This window comes from Mustela nigripes, chromosome 7, assembly GCF_022355385.1.
Source record: "Mustela nigripes isolate SB6536 chromosome 7, MUSNIG.SB6536, whole genome shotgun sequence".
Lineage (NCBI taxonomy): Eukaryota > Metazoa > Chordata > Mammalia > Carnivora > Mustelidae > Mustela > Mustela nigripes.
Window position 1 is genome coordinate 119,781,127 of NC_081563.1, and position 17,467 is coordinate 119,798,593.

General features: G+C 53.8%; 1 protein-coding gene across 1 annotated transcript in view; it reads right to left on the minus strand.

Annotated features, from left to right (window-relative positions):
- TGM2 (transglutaminase 2) overlaps positions 1–16,583 on the minus strand; it is a 33,092-nt gene extending 16,509 nt beyond the window's left edge. The window contains exons 1-6 of the mRNA XM_059406987.1: positions 16,475–16,583; positions 13,060–13,239; positions 8,259–8,501; positions 4,639–4,757; positions 1,853–1,981; positions 604–781 (exon numbers count right to left, since the gene is read on the minus strand). Of these exons, the coding sequence (XP_059262970.1) occupies positions 604–781; positions 1,853–1,981; positions 4,639–4,757; positions 8,259–8,501; positions 13,060–13,239; positions 16,475–16,484 (859 nt within the window). The 5' untranslated portion in view covers positions 16,485–16,583. The remainder of the gene's footprint in view (positions 1–603; positions 782–1,852; positions 1,982–4,638; positions 4,758–8,258; positions 8,502–13,059; positions 13,240–16,474) is intronic.
- Between the last annotated feature and the right edge of the window lie 884 nt (positions 16,584–17,467).

A 17,467-nucleotide genomic window follows, 5' to 3' on the forward strand; every position in this document is an offset into this window, starting at 1 on the left:
TTTGGTTTTATATTTCTTTCTCTTGCCTCATCTGTATTTCAGAAAGTGTTTTCCCTTTCTTGACATTGATATGACTGTTACTATTAAATTAGTAAGAGCTAATATTTACTGAGAGCTGCACTGGGCTCAATTCTGCGCTGAGCAGTTTCTACCAACTCACCCCAGGAGGGAGGTCCTCTTGCCCCCATTTTACAGACGAGGAAACTGAGGTTCAGAGGAAGTCATTTGCTCAAGGTCACAGAGCAGGTGAATGTTACCGGGGATTTTAAATTCAGGGGTGCCTGGCCCCAAAGCCCATCTTCTCAATCCTGAGCTCAGGCTGCCTCCCACATGACATCCCTTGATCCTAATAACCACCTGTAGGGTAGTTGTTGGAAACAAGACCAGAGAGGGGTAGCTGCCGACTCCAGGCCTCACAGTACGTTGGTGGTATTGGAGGCAGAGGCAGGACCAGAACTGGGGTCTCCTGATTCCCACTTGAGTGCTCTGTCTGCACTCCCCCAGGGCTCAGGAGGCTGTGAGCAGATTCCAGCATCCCCCCCGCCCCCCCCTCACCCCCCCATCCTCCGCCCACCAACCACCCCTGCCCAGCATGCCACTCACCTGTGCAGGCCACAGCAGCGAACACCCAGCACTGGCCGTATTTGACACGCTGGCAGCCCGAGGTCTTCCAGCGCCGTAGGATGTCCACGCTGCCGATCCAGAACATGGGGCTGACACCATCCTTGTAATCATTGTCCCAGCGTCCCAGCAGCACACCCTGGTCATCATTGCAGTTGACCTACAACCAGCGGGGCATCAGAGGGACCGAGCCTGGGGAGCAGGTGCTGTGAGTTCAGTACGTAGTGAAAGGCAGGGAAAGGAATTTAGGAGAGGGAACAGCCCATGCAAAGATACCAAGGTGTGACGGGCTGATATATGGGAGATGGTTGGGGCTGGAGCCCGGCGTGTGGGAGAGAGAAGGAGAAGAAGGGAGGTGGCGGCGAGGGGTCAAGGTCATGAAGGTGATACTGGTGGTGTGAATTTGGCCATGGGGTGGCAGGAGGGTGACAAGATGTGATCTGAGTTTTACGAAGATCCGCTCCGACCCCTGCCTGGATTGTGTCGTTTCCCTCACCCTCCCATTGCCTTGAGAATAAAATCGAGCCTCCTGACTGTGGCCCATGAGGCCTGCATGGTCTCACCTCTGCCCACCTCCTGTACCCCACTCCTTCCTGCTCACTCCACTCCAGCCCACCAGCCTCCTTTCTGCTCCTTGAACCTGCCAAAGTCATTCCCGCCTCAGGGCCTTTGTACATACTGTGCCCTCTCCCTGGAATACTCTTCTCCCACTTACCATATCAGCTTAGGGATCATCAATTACGAAGGTTCCCGCCCCCGCCCCCAGCCTCTCCCTGAAGCTGGATTCTGCAATTAGACACTCTCACACCTCTGGCTTCCTTCAGTGCCTGCATCATCATTTCTGATTATGACACATTCCCGCAGTGTTTCTGTCTGTTTCCTCTCACCCATGAGAATATAAGCTCTTTGAAGTTAGAGAACCATACATGCCTTACACCTACCTGTTTCTCCAGTGCCTAGGACACAGGTGGCATCTAATAAATATTTGCTGAATGAGTGAATGAATAGATGAATTGCTTTTAGGGACCATAGGACATTACCCTTATTTGTGTAAATCTTGTCTTTCCAAATACAAGCTCTCTCAGCTGAGACTTCCCCATCTCCTGGGTCCCCCTAACCAAGCCCAGTGTGGAGTGTGGCCTCCATCATCACGAGAAGGTGGGAGGCCCTACTGGGATCCACGATGGGCCACGACCTTGGGGTGGGGCGCAGCCCCTCACTCCTCACTTACCATGGCACTCACCACCCGGCCCATGTAGACAGGACTGCTCCGTCGGGAGCAGTCACGGCCAGCATCCTTCAGGAACTTGGGGTTCGTGTCCAGGAGTGCCAAGCAAATGTCCAGGATCCCATCTTCAAACTGTGTTGGGAAAAACAAAAGAAAGATGCAGGAAATGAGAAGCCACTTCTTCCAGGAAGCCTGCCTTGCAGCCCTGCAGCTATAGGTCCGCTCTGTTTCGTTGTTTTTCTTTTCTTTTTTTTTTTTTAAGATTTTATTTATTTATTTGACAGACAGAGATCACAAGTAGGCAGAGAGGCAGGCACAGAGAGAGGGGGAGGCAGACTCCCTGCCGAGCAGAAAGCCCTATGTGGGGCTTGATCCCAGGACCCTGGGATCATGACCCTAGATGAAAGCAGAGGCTTTAACCCGCTGAGCCACCCCAGTGCCCCTAGGTCCTCTCTGTTTCATGTTATACATTAGGGAAGTCTGGGCTAGGTCTGCCCTGTCTCTGTGAGGCCAGATCTTCCTGGCCCAGGATGGGGTGGGGGAGGGGGGACAACAATGACTGAGTTTGTGAGAAAGAGGAACGGATATGCCTGCATTCAGGGCCTAGCTGGGGGGTGGGGGAGTCCTGGGAATGTGGATTAGAACCCACAGTGTCCCTGGGGCTTCCCTCTCCTCAGAGTCACCTCAGGCCCTGCCACTGCCCCTTTCCCATCTCCGCTGTGCCAAATATATCATTTCCCCTAAGGCCTGACTCACCCTGCAGAGCTGATGAGAATCCTCTCTGCCCCCCAACCCCTCCCACCCCAATACACTATTCTGATTAAAACGGAGGTAAATTATCTCCTCTGTTTCCACTGCACCTAGAATAAAATCTAGACTTTTCCCTGTGACCTGCAAGGAAGGCCCTTTACAATCTGTGTTCCACCCCATCTCTGACCTCTTATCACCACTCATTGCCCCACGGCCTTTGCACTTACCGTTTCCTTTGCTTGGAATGCTCTTCCTGCCACTCTCTGCGTGGCTCACACCTTCTTATCCTTGCAACTCAAATGTTATCATTATCAAAAGTAGGGCCCTCCCTCCTTGTCTCATGACACCGGACTCTGTCTCTGACCACTCTGACCAGTAACAGTAACCTGTTACTCTGCCGTCTTGTCCCAAACCAGGCTTCAATGGCTTTGAGCCATTTTGTGGCTCTCTATTGCCATATGCCTGACGTTCACAACCTGGACATTGGTGACTTCTCCCACGTCATCTCTCCGGACTCCTTTAGACATAAAGCGCTCCCTGAGCTACAGAATTCTTCTTAAGCACAGCATAAACTCCCACCTCTGAGCTTTCGCTCAGACAGTTCCTTCTGCCTTGTATACCATGTTTCCACCTCCTCCGTTGCCCAGCTCAGATCTTGCCTAGACAGGAATCGCCCTCACTCCCATCCACACTTATTCACTTCTTTCCTCTCGGTCTTATCACTCTGGGTTGCGACGGCTTCCTGAAGATCCGCGAGGGCTGCGTTCAATGGCTCAACGCAAGCCTGGACACAGAACAGGAACTCAGGGAACAAAAGGAAGGATTTGGCTTTGTTCTGTTTCTCAGGGGGGGAATACAGATCGCTCGGAAATTAGAGCCAATTGACTTTATGATGTATTTTTGTACCCCCCCACACCACCATTTCATGTATATCCCAGAGTGGGTGATATGTTCTTGGGCAGATATTCTTGCAATTAGTATCCCCAGTACTCAGATGGGGGAAACTGAGGTCAGAGCCCCATACCACACAGGGAAGACTTCCCTGTGGTCCCAGGGCAGGCAGGACTCTGGGGGCTTGCATATGGAAATCCTACCCCAGGGGCCGTTGGGAAAAAGTCTCATGGTGAACCTTGACCCAAAAGGCCAATGCCCCCAACACACCACGGGCAGGAAGAAGTGTGACGACTCTTGATTTATGAGTTTTCTCAGCTCTGTCTCAAGAATTGTCATGGGAGGCTGGATGGCAGAGGAAATAAGAACCCTACTTCGAACGACCAGCCTGGGCTGACTTGCTGGGGGACGAGGAACCACATGGAACAGAGATGTGCCATCCGGCAGAGTTCAGCCAAGCCCAGCCTAGGCAGCCACACTCCAGCTGACCCACAGATTTGTAAGTAATAATAAACAGGTGTTGTTTTAAGCCTGTACATTTTGGGCTTGTTTGTTATTCAGCAGTAGCTAACCGATTCAGGTAGTGGTTCGCAAACTACCACCACTGATCAGCAGCATCAGCACTGCCTGGGAACTTGTCAAAATGCAAATTCTCAGCCCACACCCAGACCTACTAAGCCAGAAACTAGGGGCGGGACTCCCTGATCTGCATTTTAACACACGTTTCTGGTGATTATAGATACATTCAAGTTTGAAAGCCACTGATCTAGGTAATAGCATAAAACCTCCTCTCAGCACACATAATAGCATTTCTATCATTTTGGTATATGGCCTGGAATATTCTCTTTCTCCCTCCTGGAGCACCTGCCAGCCCCACAATTCCCAAAGGCTCCCCTGATTCTTGTTCCACTTTGAATCTGGGGCTGCTGTTCCCACAGTGGGTAGGGTAACCTTTTGCTTTAGGAAGTCAGGTTTGGCCTGGACCCCTCCCCTGATCCTCCAGCCACTCCAGGGCCCTTGAATCCCTGACAGCATGGGGAGGGCAGCTCAGAGACCAGCACACACATCTGCAGCTTTGACTTCCTCGGACCCAGGGCCCCATACCCAGGGGGCCTGCAGCAGTTGGGAAGGGCAGGATGTGGACCTACCTGCCCAAAGTTCCAAGGTATGCTTTTGATGCATTTGACCGAGCCCTGGTAGATGAAGCCTTGCTGGGTGAGCACATACTCCTCCCGCTCCTCCTCTGAGTCCAGGTACACAACGTCCGCTGGGGGTGGGAAGGAGGGGACCTCAGCTCTGGGTCTGGCAGGTTGCAGGGTCCCCAAAGACACAGCAGCCAGAGGGCCAAGACCCAGGGCCAGGTCAGAGTCTCAAAGGTCCTTCTATCTTTGAATCAGAAAAGCTAATCATTCATTAATAATCCCATACCCGTGAGATGAGGTGTTTTTGGCTCGTGTTACCAGTGGCTGCCATTTCTCCAACACTTACCCGTGATAAGCATATGATGTATGTTACATTTAATTCCGCAAGAGTGTGATGAGAAAGGGATCTTGAAAGACCATTTTACAGGTAGGAAAACTGATGCCCACCCAAGAGATAGAGGAGCACAGGGGTCAGGAATCTCCTAGTTGATCCTCACTTGTTGTATGACCTTGGGGAGATCACTTCTCTTTCTTTGTCCCCCTCTCTGTCTTCCCCGAGCGTGACATGGGATGCAGACCTGCAAAGGGGCTTTGCAAGCTAAAGTGTGAGAAGTGTGAGAAGGAGCTTGATTCGAGGCAGAGAGAAAGCCTACTAGGGTCACTGGGGCTCAGGGGAAGTGGGGTCCTGCCCAGTGGTGGGGGAGGTGGTCAGGGAGGGCACACTAGAGGCGGTGGCTCGTGATTGCTACCTTGAGAAATGACTAAGATTTAGATACTCAGAGTCTGGCGGAATGACTGGCTAAGCAGAGGACCAGAGACAGGACAAGGACAACTGCTGGGATGGCACTTAGCTCCCCATGGCTGGCAACCACAGAAAAGAGGATTGGGACCAGCGGGGTCAGATGGCAGAGGGTCAAAGGTCAAGCTGGCCTTTATCATCCCCCACTTCACAGGTGAAGAAACTGAGGCTGGGAAGAGGAAATTCAGAGCCACTTTGTGATTTTTGGTGGGCCCTAGGCATTTTTACTTCAGTGGGCCCCTTCTTCTGTAAAAAAAAAAAGTAATAATAACAGTAATGATAATAATAATAAATTTTATGACTGCACTGGTATGATGACAAATATATTAATATTACATATTAAAACATATTCTCTGACCTAAACTTTCTTTTTTTTCTTCTGATTCTAAAAGAAATTAATTTAGGGACCCATTTTTATGGGTCCCTAAAAATACAGTGGCACTGGCCTGGAACACAGCTGCTCAGGGCCCTTGGGCCTCCAGACTCCGTCAGGCCCCCCTCTTATGGCACAGAGCCAAGTAAAAGTGGAAGTGGCCGAGCATCTTTCACCTTCTAGACCCTGCACTGTAGCTACCCCCCCACCCCACAGATAAAAATCAGCCTTCCAGCAAATGAACTATAGTCAGCTGATGGTGCAGGAGAAAGAACAAAAGAGAAAGAAAAACCCATGCTGTTTTGTCATTGGGGTGAGAGTGTTGACCCCACCCTGACCCAGGTGGCAGAGACTGTGCCCTCCCCCCAGCTCTGCTGGTCCAGGTGGCGGCCTTGGGAACAAGAGGTCCCGCACATACTTCAGGCTCAGCTCCCTCCTGTCCTCCAGTCCTCACTGAGCTAGGGGTGGAAGGCTCTGGTTTCAGGGGCAGGTCCCAGAGGCAGCCCCACCCCCTCCAAACCCAACTTCCTGCTTCTGCATCTTCAGCTCCCCTCTCCCCCCGCCCCCCTTCAGGTTCCCAACCTGGGATGTGGGTCACTTTAGTCACCCCAACCCACAGGGCAGGGATGGAGCAGGGCTGGAGGAAAGGCCAGAGGAAGGGGACATTCCCAGAACCTCATTCCCTGTTCCCTGAGCTCTGAAACCCTGCCTGTGTTGGTGAGCAGCAGGGGACACTGGCCTCTTCCTCCTCCCTGGGCCAGGTGGCCTACTAGCCGTAAGCTCTGTAGATTGACAAAATCCAAACAAGTCTACAATGGGGTCCGGCAAGGCCACTTCTGTCCCGAGAAACCATTCCATGTGGCCCCAGGTCATGTGAACAAGGGTGCTTCATAGATACCCTTCCTGTAAGGAAGCCCTGGGGACGACCTCATTTCTCCGGGGTAGAGGGCCAGATCAATGAATGATCCACATTGGCTAGATACAGGGCACTCTGAGCTCTTAAAAAGAAAAAGCAGGGGGCACCTGGTTGGCTTGGTTAAGCGTCTACTTTGGGCTCAGGTCATGATCCCAGGGTCCTGAGATCGAGCCCCGCATTGCGCTCCCTGCTCATCGGGGAGTCTGTTTCTCCCTCTGGCTCCCCATCTGCCATGCCGCCACCGCCCCCCCCACCCTCTCTCTCAAATAAATAAATAAATAAAATCTTTAAAAAAAAGAAAAAGAAAAAGCAGATGTGTATGCACACCGATGTGGAGAGATCGTCAGGATGTGTGGTGGAGTGGAAGCATTAAATAAGTCATAGGCTGATGTGTACTGTGGGATCCTTTTGTGTTTAAGAGGGACGCAGAAACCCATTAAGGCAGCAATGTCTCCAGGCATATACACCGGAATCTAAGGAGATGAGTCCCCCAAGACAGCTAATAATTCCACTCCCCAAGGAGAGTCAAAGTGGGAGCTGTTTCCCTACAGTGCTTAAAGCTTATAGGAAGAGGACATCCTCATGTCTGACTGTGATAAGTAAAAATACAAGCCAAAATATATAAAAGAGAAAATAAAAAATCCTCTCAACTATGTTATAAAATGCCCCAAAATGGAGAAGAAAAATATAAAGCAGCGTCCCAGGAAGGAGTTGGTTGTCTGGAGCTGGAGAGGCCAGAACTTGTGGCTGGATGCCAGCTCTGAGGAAGGACACCCCATTCCTAGGCTGGGGCCCATCCACAAGGCCTGTCTCTCTGCTTCACTATGCAGGAGCAAGAAGGAGACTGACGGCACTGTTAGTCCGAGAGGGAAACTGAGGCCAGGGCTGCCACCCCCTTCCTCCTCGAGCCAGCCTGCTAGTTTTGTCCAGCATTGTCCACTCACTGAGGAGCTTCCAGAAGCCACTAGACCTCTCCGAGCCCTGCGGGGACACTGACAGTCTCCCAGTAGGGATTGTTGAGACGAAGCATCGAGGAGGCACAGAGGTCACCTAACTGCTCCTGCCCACCGCTTCTGGCCACCCTCCGCCTCTGCCTCTGTTTCCCTCAGTTTCCCCTCCCCAAATCGGTCTGGTGAAATTTCAAACAGAGCCCCAGGAACCAGAACCGGGCATGGGATCCACGGCCCCGGGCATCCCCTGGACACCCCATTCTTGACTGGGACTGTGAACCCCAGACACCTGCACGCCCAGGTCACGGGGTTCGGGGAACACATGCGCCTCAGATGCAGGGTGAGGTCGTTTTGGCAACTGTGTGGCCTCGGGGAAGGCATTTGCTTCCAAGTGCCTGTCTCTTCCTGTATGACATGAGGGTGGGTAACAGGACACCGCAAGGCTCCTGTGAGGCAGGAGCACGGTGCTGCCCAGAGGCCTTCCCTCCATCTTCAGCCCCATCCCCCCTCGCCACTGTGCCTCGTGCCATTGGGTGGTCCAGCCCTGCCAGCTCCCCGCGTCCCCCCTCCACCGAGAGCACGGCTCACCTGGGCACCAGGTATTGAAGAGCAGAGTGAAGTGGCCCAGCACGAAGCTGGAGCCCTGGTAGCCAGTGGAGGCCTCCAGGGTGAGGCGGTAGAGGCCGACAGGGGCGTTTGCCGGGGTGCTGAGCTGCAGCGAGAGGACGCCGTCCTGCTGGTCCATCACCACGGCGGTCCAGGCGCCCTCCTCCATGGCACTGGACAGCGGGAAGCGGGCCTTGGTCCCGGCCTCCTCGCTGGGGGCTGGGCCTGATGGGGAAAAGGCCGTGGCCGTGAGCCAGACGTGGGCAGGGAGGGAGCCGGCCCGGCGGAGGGGCCGGGCGCAGGCCGGCGGGTGTCCCGTGGGCTGGGATTGGAGGCCTGGTTCCGCTGCTGACCGCTGCTGACTGTTGAGGAAACCTTGGCAAGAGGTCATCTCCCTGCGACTTGGTTTCCTCCTCTACAAAGTGAGGATCGGACCCCAGCCTGGCAGAGTGCTTTTGCGAGAATTTGGAAAAAGCCACAGGCACCAGATGGATTTCTCCTGGGAGAGGGGACAGTTCCACCCGAGGGGGCAGGGTCTCAGTCAGGCTGCCTGGGCGGCTGTGACTATGCACAAGACCCTCCCCCTCTCTGGGCTCCACGTGTTCACCCGTAGCACAAAGAGGAATGCTTTGGGACCATCCCCTTTCCCACCTGAATACTTTCCCTGCTAGGAAGCAGCTTTCCCTTTCAGAAGAATCAGCTCAGACACTGAGCAGGATAGGACCTCGGTCCTCGAATGTCCCCGGGGAAGCCCATCTGAGAGGCCCCTTGCTGTGGGGTGTTGGCCCGTGCAGATTTTAGGTGTTTGTCTCCCCCTGGCTCCCTCCAACTTTTGACCTCTGTGTCTCCATAGGCAGCTCCAAGCAGGGGTCATCACCATCTCCTTCCCACCCCACAGCCTTGGCACTTCCTGCTTCCCGAGACCCCTTGTACAGGTAGGAAAACTGAGGCTCAGAGAAAGGAGGGTCTCCCAATAGCAACAGGGGTCTGGGGCAAAGTTAGCGTCTGAGCCCAGGTCTCTAGGCTCTGGGCTGTCCTCCACGGTACCTCTCATTCCCTTGCTTCCTCATGGGGTCTTAAAGGCTCCATGAGAGAGGGAGCCGGCCTCAAGCTTGGCTGGCTGCTTTTTCTGGTGAGGAGAAGGCCCTGCCTCTGCAGGCAGGTCTGAGTCATGGGAGGGCGAGGAGGGGCTGGTCATCCTTTCTGGACTTGGGTGGCAGAGAGGAGAAACAGAACCTTCTCTGCCTAGTTGGGCGGCTGCCCAGGAAAATTTATTTTTATTCTTCCATCTCTCTCCGTGTAGCCCGGCCCACCTGCTGTGGACAATATGGGGGCCTGTTCCCTGAGGGGTTCCCTCCCCACACTCTGCCCCTCTTCCCAACCCTCCAGCCCCACCCACGCCCAGACCCAAATATAACCATGAGCTAACAGGCATGACACAGGCCTCCGGGGCCCTGTCTGGATGCCAGGAGTTGGCTGTAAGCCTTTAAATTCTCCTGAGCAGTTAGGTCTCACTGGGTTCCCCGGGAGGAAGCCAGGATCTGGTTCTCCTGCTCAGGCTCTGAGCACTGTGTGACCCGGACTAAGTCAGCAGGCCTCTCTAATCTGCAATTTTCTTCATCAAAGAAGAAAACAGGCTTAGACCACATGCCTGGGAAGATCTGATTCTAGGTCTCAAACTCACTCTGTGACCTTGGACAAGCTACTTAGCTTCTCTGTGCCTCGATTTGCTCATTGGTAAAATAGGGTCAATTACAGGCAGTTACAAATACCTCCTTATAAGGACACTGTAAAGCTTAAAAAGGTGGAGGTACATTGCACGGTGTCTGGCACAAAGTAAGTGCTCAGTAAACGATTATTTTTTGTTACCATCACTCCCATGTCCTAACGCAGCTCAGAGGACTGTCAGAGACTTCGTAAGAAGGATTCCAAACAGTGACTAAAACAGTAATTACACAGGGTACGCGAGTGTTCCTCCGCGTCACCAAAAAGGACCATTAAAAGTCAGAATCTGCAAGCCAAACCACAGATTTGGGGGACTGAGTGAAATGTAGAGATTGCCTTGTTCAGCTGAATCACTTTACAGAGAGGGAAACTGAGTCTGAAAGGGACCAAGTCAGGGGGACCACATGGCCTAGTCTGCCTGGGACAGTCCCTGTTTACAGATGTGGCCCCAGCTTAATTCTTAATGGTGTTCCTTTATTCTCAGAAATGTCCCTGTTTGGAGAATCAATGATCTGGTCACCATGGTAACAGCCCGGGCTGGGTCCCACGGCCACTGTCATTATTGACGTACCACCCTCAAGGACAGGTCAGGAAACACATTCCCCCTTCTCTCCATCCTGGAGCACACACACACACACACACACACCCCTTTCTTCCAAGGAGCCCTGGGCAGGGGACATGAGGACAGCCTCACTGCTCCCATAAGCCAGCTCGGAAAATGCACTGGCTGCCACTCCACGTGGTACTGTTTGTGGACCCAGAGATGTTTCAGGGACCCCTCTGGGCCTAAATGACCTGGAGATGCAGGAGTCCTGGGGACTCCCCTAGACCACAGTTGGTGTGGGGTTGGGGAAGTGGATGAGGGAAACCTTCTGGAGGAAAGCCCTCTATCAGCCTCATGAAGGTTCTTGATGCTGACTTCAGTCTCGATGTTTGTCTCTTGTGGTCTGTTCCCCATAACAGAGCCTGCCAGGTCTCTAACCTTCTGGGCAAAATACACAGCATCTTGGTCTATACAGGGTCAGGCCACACACTCTGCTCACTGAGGGACCTTCGCCAGCGCTCTCCCCTCTCTGGGCCTCAGTTTCCCTAAAGAGGTAGTACAGGCTGATAACAAGCTAGAATGTTCTGGCACCAGAGCAGGGTGGCCAGGCCAGGCCGGGGGCTGGGTGCTAATCCAAGCCAGGCTTTGAGGTGAAAGGCCCAGCTTCCTGGTATTGTCCCTCAGGCTTCCCCACTCCATGAGAGTTCTTGGTAACTCAGACACGGAAGCTGTGTTGCCTCCAGAGAGGGAATGTCTTCCCAGACTGCCCGCCGGGGTTCTGGAGGTGATCAGGGCAGATTGGCTTGGGTCCGAGATAAGCCGGTGGAGACTGGAGAACAGAGATGAGTTGCTAGGGTGGAAGAGCAGCTGGTCACCCAACCCTTAATGTAGGGCCTAACTACCGAGCAGCAGGCTGCCTAGATGCAGGGAGAAGAAGAAAGGGAATGTCTTGAGAGGGAAAGAAGGGCAAGAAGGTGGAAGTCACAGGTAGCTCCCACTGGCAACTCCTCGACCATTCCATTTCACAGAGGAACAAACTGAGGCCTGGCTGGCTGGCCCTCATGGTAAGTAGGTCAATGTGCCTGCTGTCAGCTTGCAGCAAGGAAAACTTCAACACTGGGGGCGGGGTTTGAATCCTGTTTTGTCCCTAACTCACTATGCAACCTGGGCAGGTAACTCAACCTTTTCTGAGCCTCAGTATTTTCATCTGTAAAATGGGGTCTCCTTATGCTTCCAAGATGGGAGGATTTAGGTCGAGCATGCATACAGCAGGTGCTCTATAGGTGCTGGGATTCTCATCATCCCAAGCCTGACTCTTCTCAGGGTATCCTGTTATGCACCACAGCGTTCCACTTTATAGAGAGGGAAACGGAGGCTGAAAAGATCAGAGGCTCCTGGAGGCTCCTCGGGTCAGTTAAAATGGGCCCTGAAGCTGCTGGCTGTCTGTGAGGGGGCCCAGCCCGGGAGAGTGGGCGTATCCCTGCCAGAAGGGGAGGGAGAGGGAGGAAAAGCATGGGGTGGATATCCGTGGCCAGTCTGCAGGCTCAGCGATAAGCCTTATCAAAGGGCTGCCAGGTAAATACAGGCCTGAGCCTGTTTGTTGCTCTCTCTGCCCTTACAGGTCTCAGAAAGGCCTTTCTCACCCTCCAGCCCAGTCCCAGCCAGGCGGCCCCTAGCTGACCTCAAGGGAGTGGTTCCCATCCAAAGCCCAATCCAGAGATTCGGTATTGAAGGCTCCTTTCCCAGGAATGGCAAACCAAGAAGACTGGGCATTGGGCATGGGATAGGGTGGCTAGGGCCTCACTGTCCCTTCACCCATCGCTGGAACCAGCCCCGGAGCAAGTGCAGCGACTGCTGCTAACATCTACAAGGCAATCTCCCATGTCAGGCCCTTCTGCCCTAACAACCCTCCACCGTGAGTACTTTGCACAGGATAAAACGTAAGCACAGAGAGGCTAAGCAACTTGTCCAAGGTCACACAGCGGGTGGGCACTTTAGTCTGTACCAGAATCCAGGTCTGTCAGCCCCCAAGCCTGAGGCAGCCTACCGAGGCCTGGAGAAGGAACTGTGGGAACACAAAATTGTCCTCTCAGAGAGACGAAGCCTGCTAGGTTCTCTCTACCACCCAAATGTACCCAACATGGGCCAGAGCCAGAGGCCTGGTCGGGTTATGTGGATTTGGTGAAGTAGCTGTTGATAAGAGTTGAAAGCTGTTTTGATGTGGGGAAGAGCGGGCGGACCTTGATAGACCATTGTGGTCGGAAGCTGAGCCCCACTCCTTGGTGATAATGGGTTTTCAGAACCCGGGTGTCCAGCCCACTTGTTTATGAGGCTGGGTGGCCTGGGGCATTACTCCCTCCACGCTCTGGGCCTCAATTACCTCATCTGTAAAATGGACTAGCGGCTGCTAGGAACTCTTCAGGGGGCAAAGAGGAATGGAGCCCCATGCCCCTTTGTCAGGGGGCCATGAAATCACAAAACAGGTCAGGGCAAGGGGATGGTGGAGGGACTCACCGGTCACCGCACTGAAGGTGAGGCTGTCCACGCTGGCCTCATAACTTCGGCCCTCGAAGTGCAGGGTCAGCCAGAAGGGCTGGCCCCGCCTTACCACCAGCCTCTCCCGGCACAGTTCGGCTGTGTGGTGGTCACGGCCATTGACTTCCAGCTCCAGGTCACAATTCTTCAGAACCAGATCTATGGAGACAGTGGGAGGGGTGTGAACCGTGGTGGCCTCCCTCAGCTGGCTGTGACCCTGGGGATCCCTGGACATGGGGACCCCCAGGGTCATCTGGGAGTCAGCCCTCTCTAAATAATGCCTACCTGTCCAACCCCCTCCCAAACTCCCCCCCGGCCCTGCCACCCTGGGGCTAACCAGGCCATATGTCCCCAACTCTCAATCACAGGGTCATGCCGACTATGGCATGTGGGGGAGATCTCTGGTGCCTTCCAGCAGTGTGACTTCAGGCAAGTCCCCTTTCCGGGTGTCACCTTCCTCATCCGTCCCCAGGACCATTGTGAACCGCTCAGCCTGGTGCCTTGCCCATCACCTACTTTCTTCAATGCAAGCTGTTCTGTCCTTATGAAAGGGTCCTTTTGTTAAAAATGAGGTGGGGAGGGACGCCTGGGTGGCTCAGTGGGTTAAAGCCTCTGCCTTCAGCTCAGGTCATGATCCCAGGGTCCTGGGATCGAGCCCCACATCGGGCTCTCTGCTCAGCAGGGAGCCTGCTTCCTCCTCTCTCTCTGCCTGCCTCTCTGCCTCCTTGTGATTTCTGTCTGTCAAATAAATAAATAAATCTTAAAAAAAAATGAAGTGGGGAGCAGTATTTGGCACAAGTTATTTACACAGGCTTGGCCTTTTAGTTTCAATTTTCAATTTATAAGAAGTATGGAGGACTGAGGAACATGTTCAACAGAGAACCAGGATACAATTGCCAGAAACACACACTCTTGGCAACAACAGGTGGAGCTTCCTTAACAAATAAGTTGCAAGGAAAAAAAAATCATTGAGGGGAGAAACTATAAGTTAAGAGAAACTTAAGAGACATTTCGGCCTACTTGGATCCTTATTTTTTAAAAACTCTTCTAAACTTCTCTCTATTTTGATGGACGTTCAGTATTCTCCATAATAAATTTTTTTTTTTTTTTTTAAATGCAGGGGATTTGGAGTCTTCTGGACCTTCATTTGGTCCTGTTGTGTTATCCTGGGCAGGTCTCTCTCCCTCTCTGGACCTCCTCTGAAGTCTCAGAAATCTCCTGTGAGGATTAGGAGAGAATGCTGGGCACTCCTTCCCCAAGGCCTGGACCAGGGCAGAAGTCTGTTATGTGAAAGCTCTATTTATAGTTTTGGAGGGAGCTGAAGACCAGGGCGGAGGCAGGGGTGGTAGGTGGGTGGAGGTCTGAGGGAAGAGCAAACCTCATAAATCTTGGCAAGCTCAAGGTCACGATTAGGAAGACCGTAGCATGGGGAGAGTAGGCAAGGTAGACTCTCAGCATTGTGGGGTCTTTGGAAAGTAAGTGGTCCAACTGAGTGAGGCCAGGGGCAGGGATTTGTCCAAAGTCATCCAGCAAATGGGTACTTCCATGGACACATTGACTCAGGTCCCCTGACTTTTGCCGTGGAAGATCCCACAGTGCGTGGTGACTGCTAAGGGAGGACCCAGACATGGCTTATCTCTACTTAAAGCTCATAGCCGCTCCACCCACAAGGGTACTATCACCAGCTCCCCGGTGCACAGGGAAATATTCTGTGGTCCCAGGTCCAACAGCAAGCACCAGTGTAGGGATCTGCATCCCGGGCTGTGGAGTATGAAGCCTGCGCTGGAAACCACCTCGCTCAGAGCTCAGGGTTTGCTCACCATCCCCCCACTCTTTCCTTCCTCTGCCTCCCACTCCTGTGTTGTTCTGAGCATGGGAGGAAGCCTGAGGAAGCTGAGCCCCTCTGCAGTCACAGCAGGAGAGACCTCCGAGCCACCAGAAAGAGCTTCCTGCTGGCCTTCTGAGGTAAGGAAACATTGTTTTTGGAAACTTCTATTCCAGAAAGCTTAAGTGGTTAAGAGGACCCCCCCCCACACACACACAAACATCGTGAGATGGTTAGTTTCTGGGTTGGGGCAGGTGGGGTGCCTTCTTGGGCTATCGTCTGAAGAAGGATTGCCAGAAATCATGACCAGCTCCAAAGGTGCAGAAACACTGAGTTCTAGGATGCTAGGATTTCTGCACTGAGAAAGGAGCTGCAGTCTTCCAGGCCAGTAGGACCCCTGTAGGAAGTGGCCACCGTGGTACTAGGGCAGGTGACTCATACAATCAGCACCTCCAGGGTCCCCTAGCCCCACGGAGCCTCTCTTGGGGACAGGGATGGGAAAATGCATTGTAGACAAGCAGCCACCTAGGTCACCCATGACAGCCATCCTTGAGCTGGTTTTCAAGCCCTTGTGTTGGGAAGCCAGATCCCAGATAGGGACTAAGGTGGCCTGAGGTCACACTGCGAGTCAGGCAGGTCCACGGGTTTTTCCCTCTCTTCCCTTTTCCACGTGCCCCGCCTCCCTCTTCACATTCCCTCTCCCTACACCTCCGTCCAGGGGCTGCAGTGTGCCAAGGTCATTTCAAGTGGACTTGACCCAAGAGTTAACTGGGACAGGGGGTACAGCGCATTTGGGCACTGACATGCCCCACTGCAGAAATCCTTTCCCTGGGACAGAAGTGTTGCCACTGTGGACGTGTGTGTGCGCGCGTGTGTAGTGGGAGGAGCAGGTAAGAAATTAATCAGATCCCTTCTCTACTCCTCTTGGCCCTCATGGAGGTACCAAGACCTGCAGAGCTGTCCATTTTACAGGAGGGGAAACTAAGGGTCAACAAGTGGCCCAAGACCAGAGTTGTAGAATCTGAGGGCTGGAGGGATCTTAAAGAACCCGTCTGCTAGCAGGCCAGTCCCTTGAAGGGTGCTGGAACCTATCCTCTGGCCTCGGACGCAAGCAGTCTCCCAGGCACCACTAGGGAGAACGTGCACGCCTCTCCAGCTGGCAGGGACTAACCAAAACTAAGCGTTCTGAGGCCAGGCCAGACCCTTCCACACAGCCTCATGGGACCCATCCCCACTATCTGACTGAGGACAAGTGACAATGGTCCACTAGCCCAGTACATTACACTTTACAACACATCTTCACGTTCCGTTACCTCATCTGATCCAGGGAGGCAGGGGTTAATGATCATGCCCTCGGGATGGGGAAAGTAAAAGGCCCCAACTGGGCCAGGACTGGGAGCCAGGCACTCCTCACCCAGCCCAGCCTTCCTGCTGCTCCCAAACTGGGGGACTTAGGGACTGAGCAGCCCCTGGCCAGGTGTTTCCCAGGCAGGACCCCTGAGACCAGGGAGGGATGGCCAGGGGCAGGGCGCCCGAGTGGTGGCAGCGCTCGCTGAGCCTGATACTCACCCTCGGCCATGGTCAGGTGGTGGCAGCAGCTCCTCCTCCGACTGGTGGCTGGACCCTCCAAGTGCGACCACTGAAGGCAAGCACTGCCGCAGCTGAGAGAGCCGTGAACTTATAGCCCGCTTTGGGCGGCAGGGGGCGGGGCCGTGCTGGAAGGCGGGGACCTGGTGGGGCCACCTTTGCCCAGTCTGGCACCGCTCTCCGCTCAGTTAGGGTGCCCCCAGGGGCAGGAGCCCGAGGGAGGGAGGGAACAGCCGCTGGGCAAGGGCGCCCCCTGCGGGAGCGGACAGACATCAAGGCTGGGACAGCAACGGACAGGGCTACACAAGGAGACCAGGACCCACAGACACACCTGGACACCTAATCAGATTTTGGGTAACAGAGACGTGGAGGCGCAAAAATAGACACACAGGCAGGTACAGACACAGAGCTTCACCAGGACACAGCTTACCTGGACCCACAGACACGGAACCACAGTTAGGTCTGCCCCGGATGGAGAACACACACACACTCACACACACACACACTCACACTCAGATACAGATGAAGCGGACACAGACACAATCAGAGACATTGGGATGTGGGCACTCAGTGACACAGATACTCCAACAGATACAGCAGATGAACCTGGACACAGAGAACCAGTGACATGGATACAAAATCAGATTAAAATCACCAACACACACATACACACACAAAATCACCAACACACGCCAGGACATTGATACAGCCAGACATACACGACAGGTCCTCAGCCCAAGCCACCCACAGACCAGCAGGTGTCCGGATGTAGCCAGCTCCCGCATGCACATGGACCGACCTCACACACAGACACACACACACACACACACACACACACACGTCGTCAGGTGTGGACACAAAAGCAGGTTGGAGCGCCCATAGACACACGGACACAGGCAGACACGGGCTCATGTGCAGACACGGCAATATGCCCACAAACAGATACACCCCCACCTCTTCCCGTAGCCCAGCTCT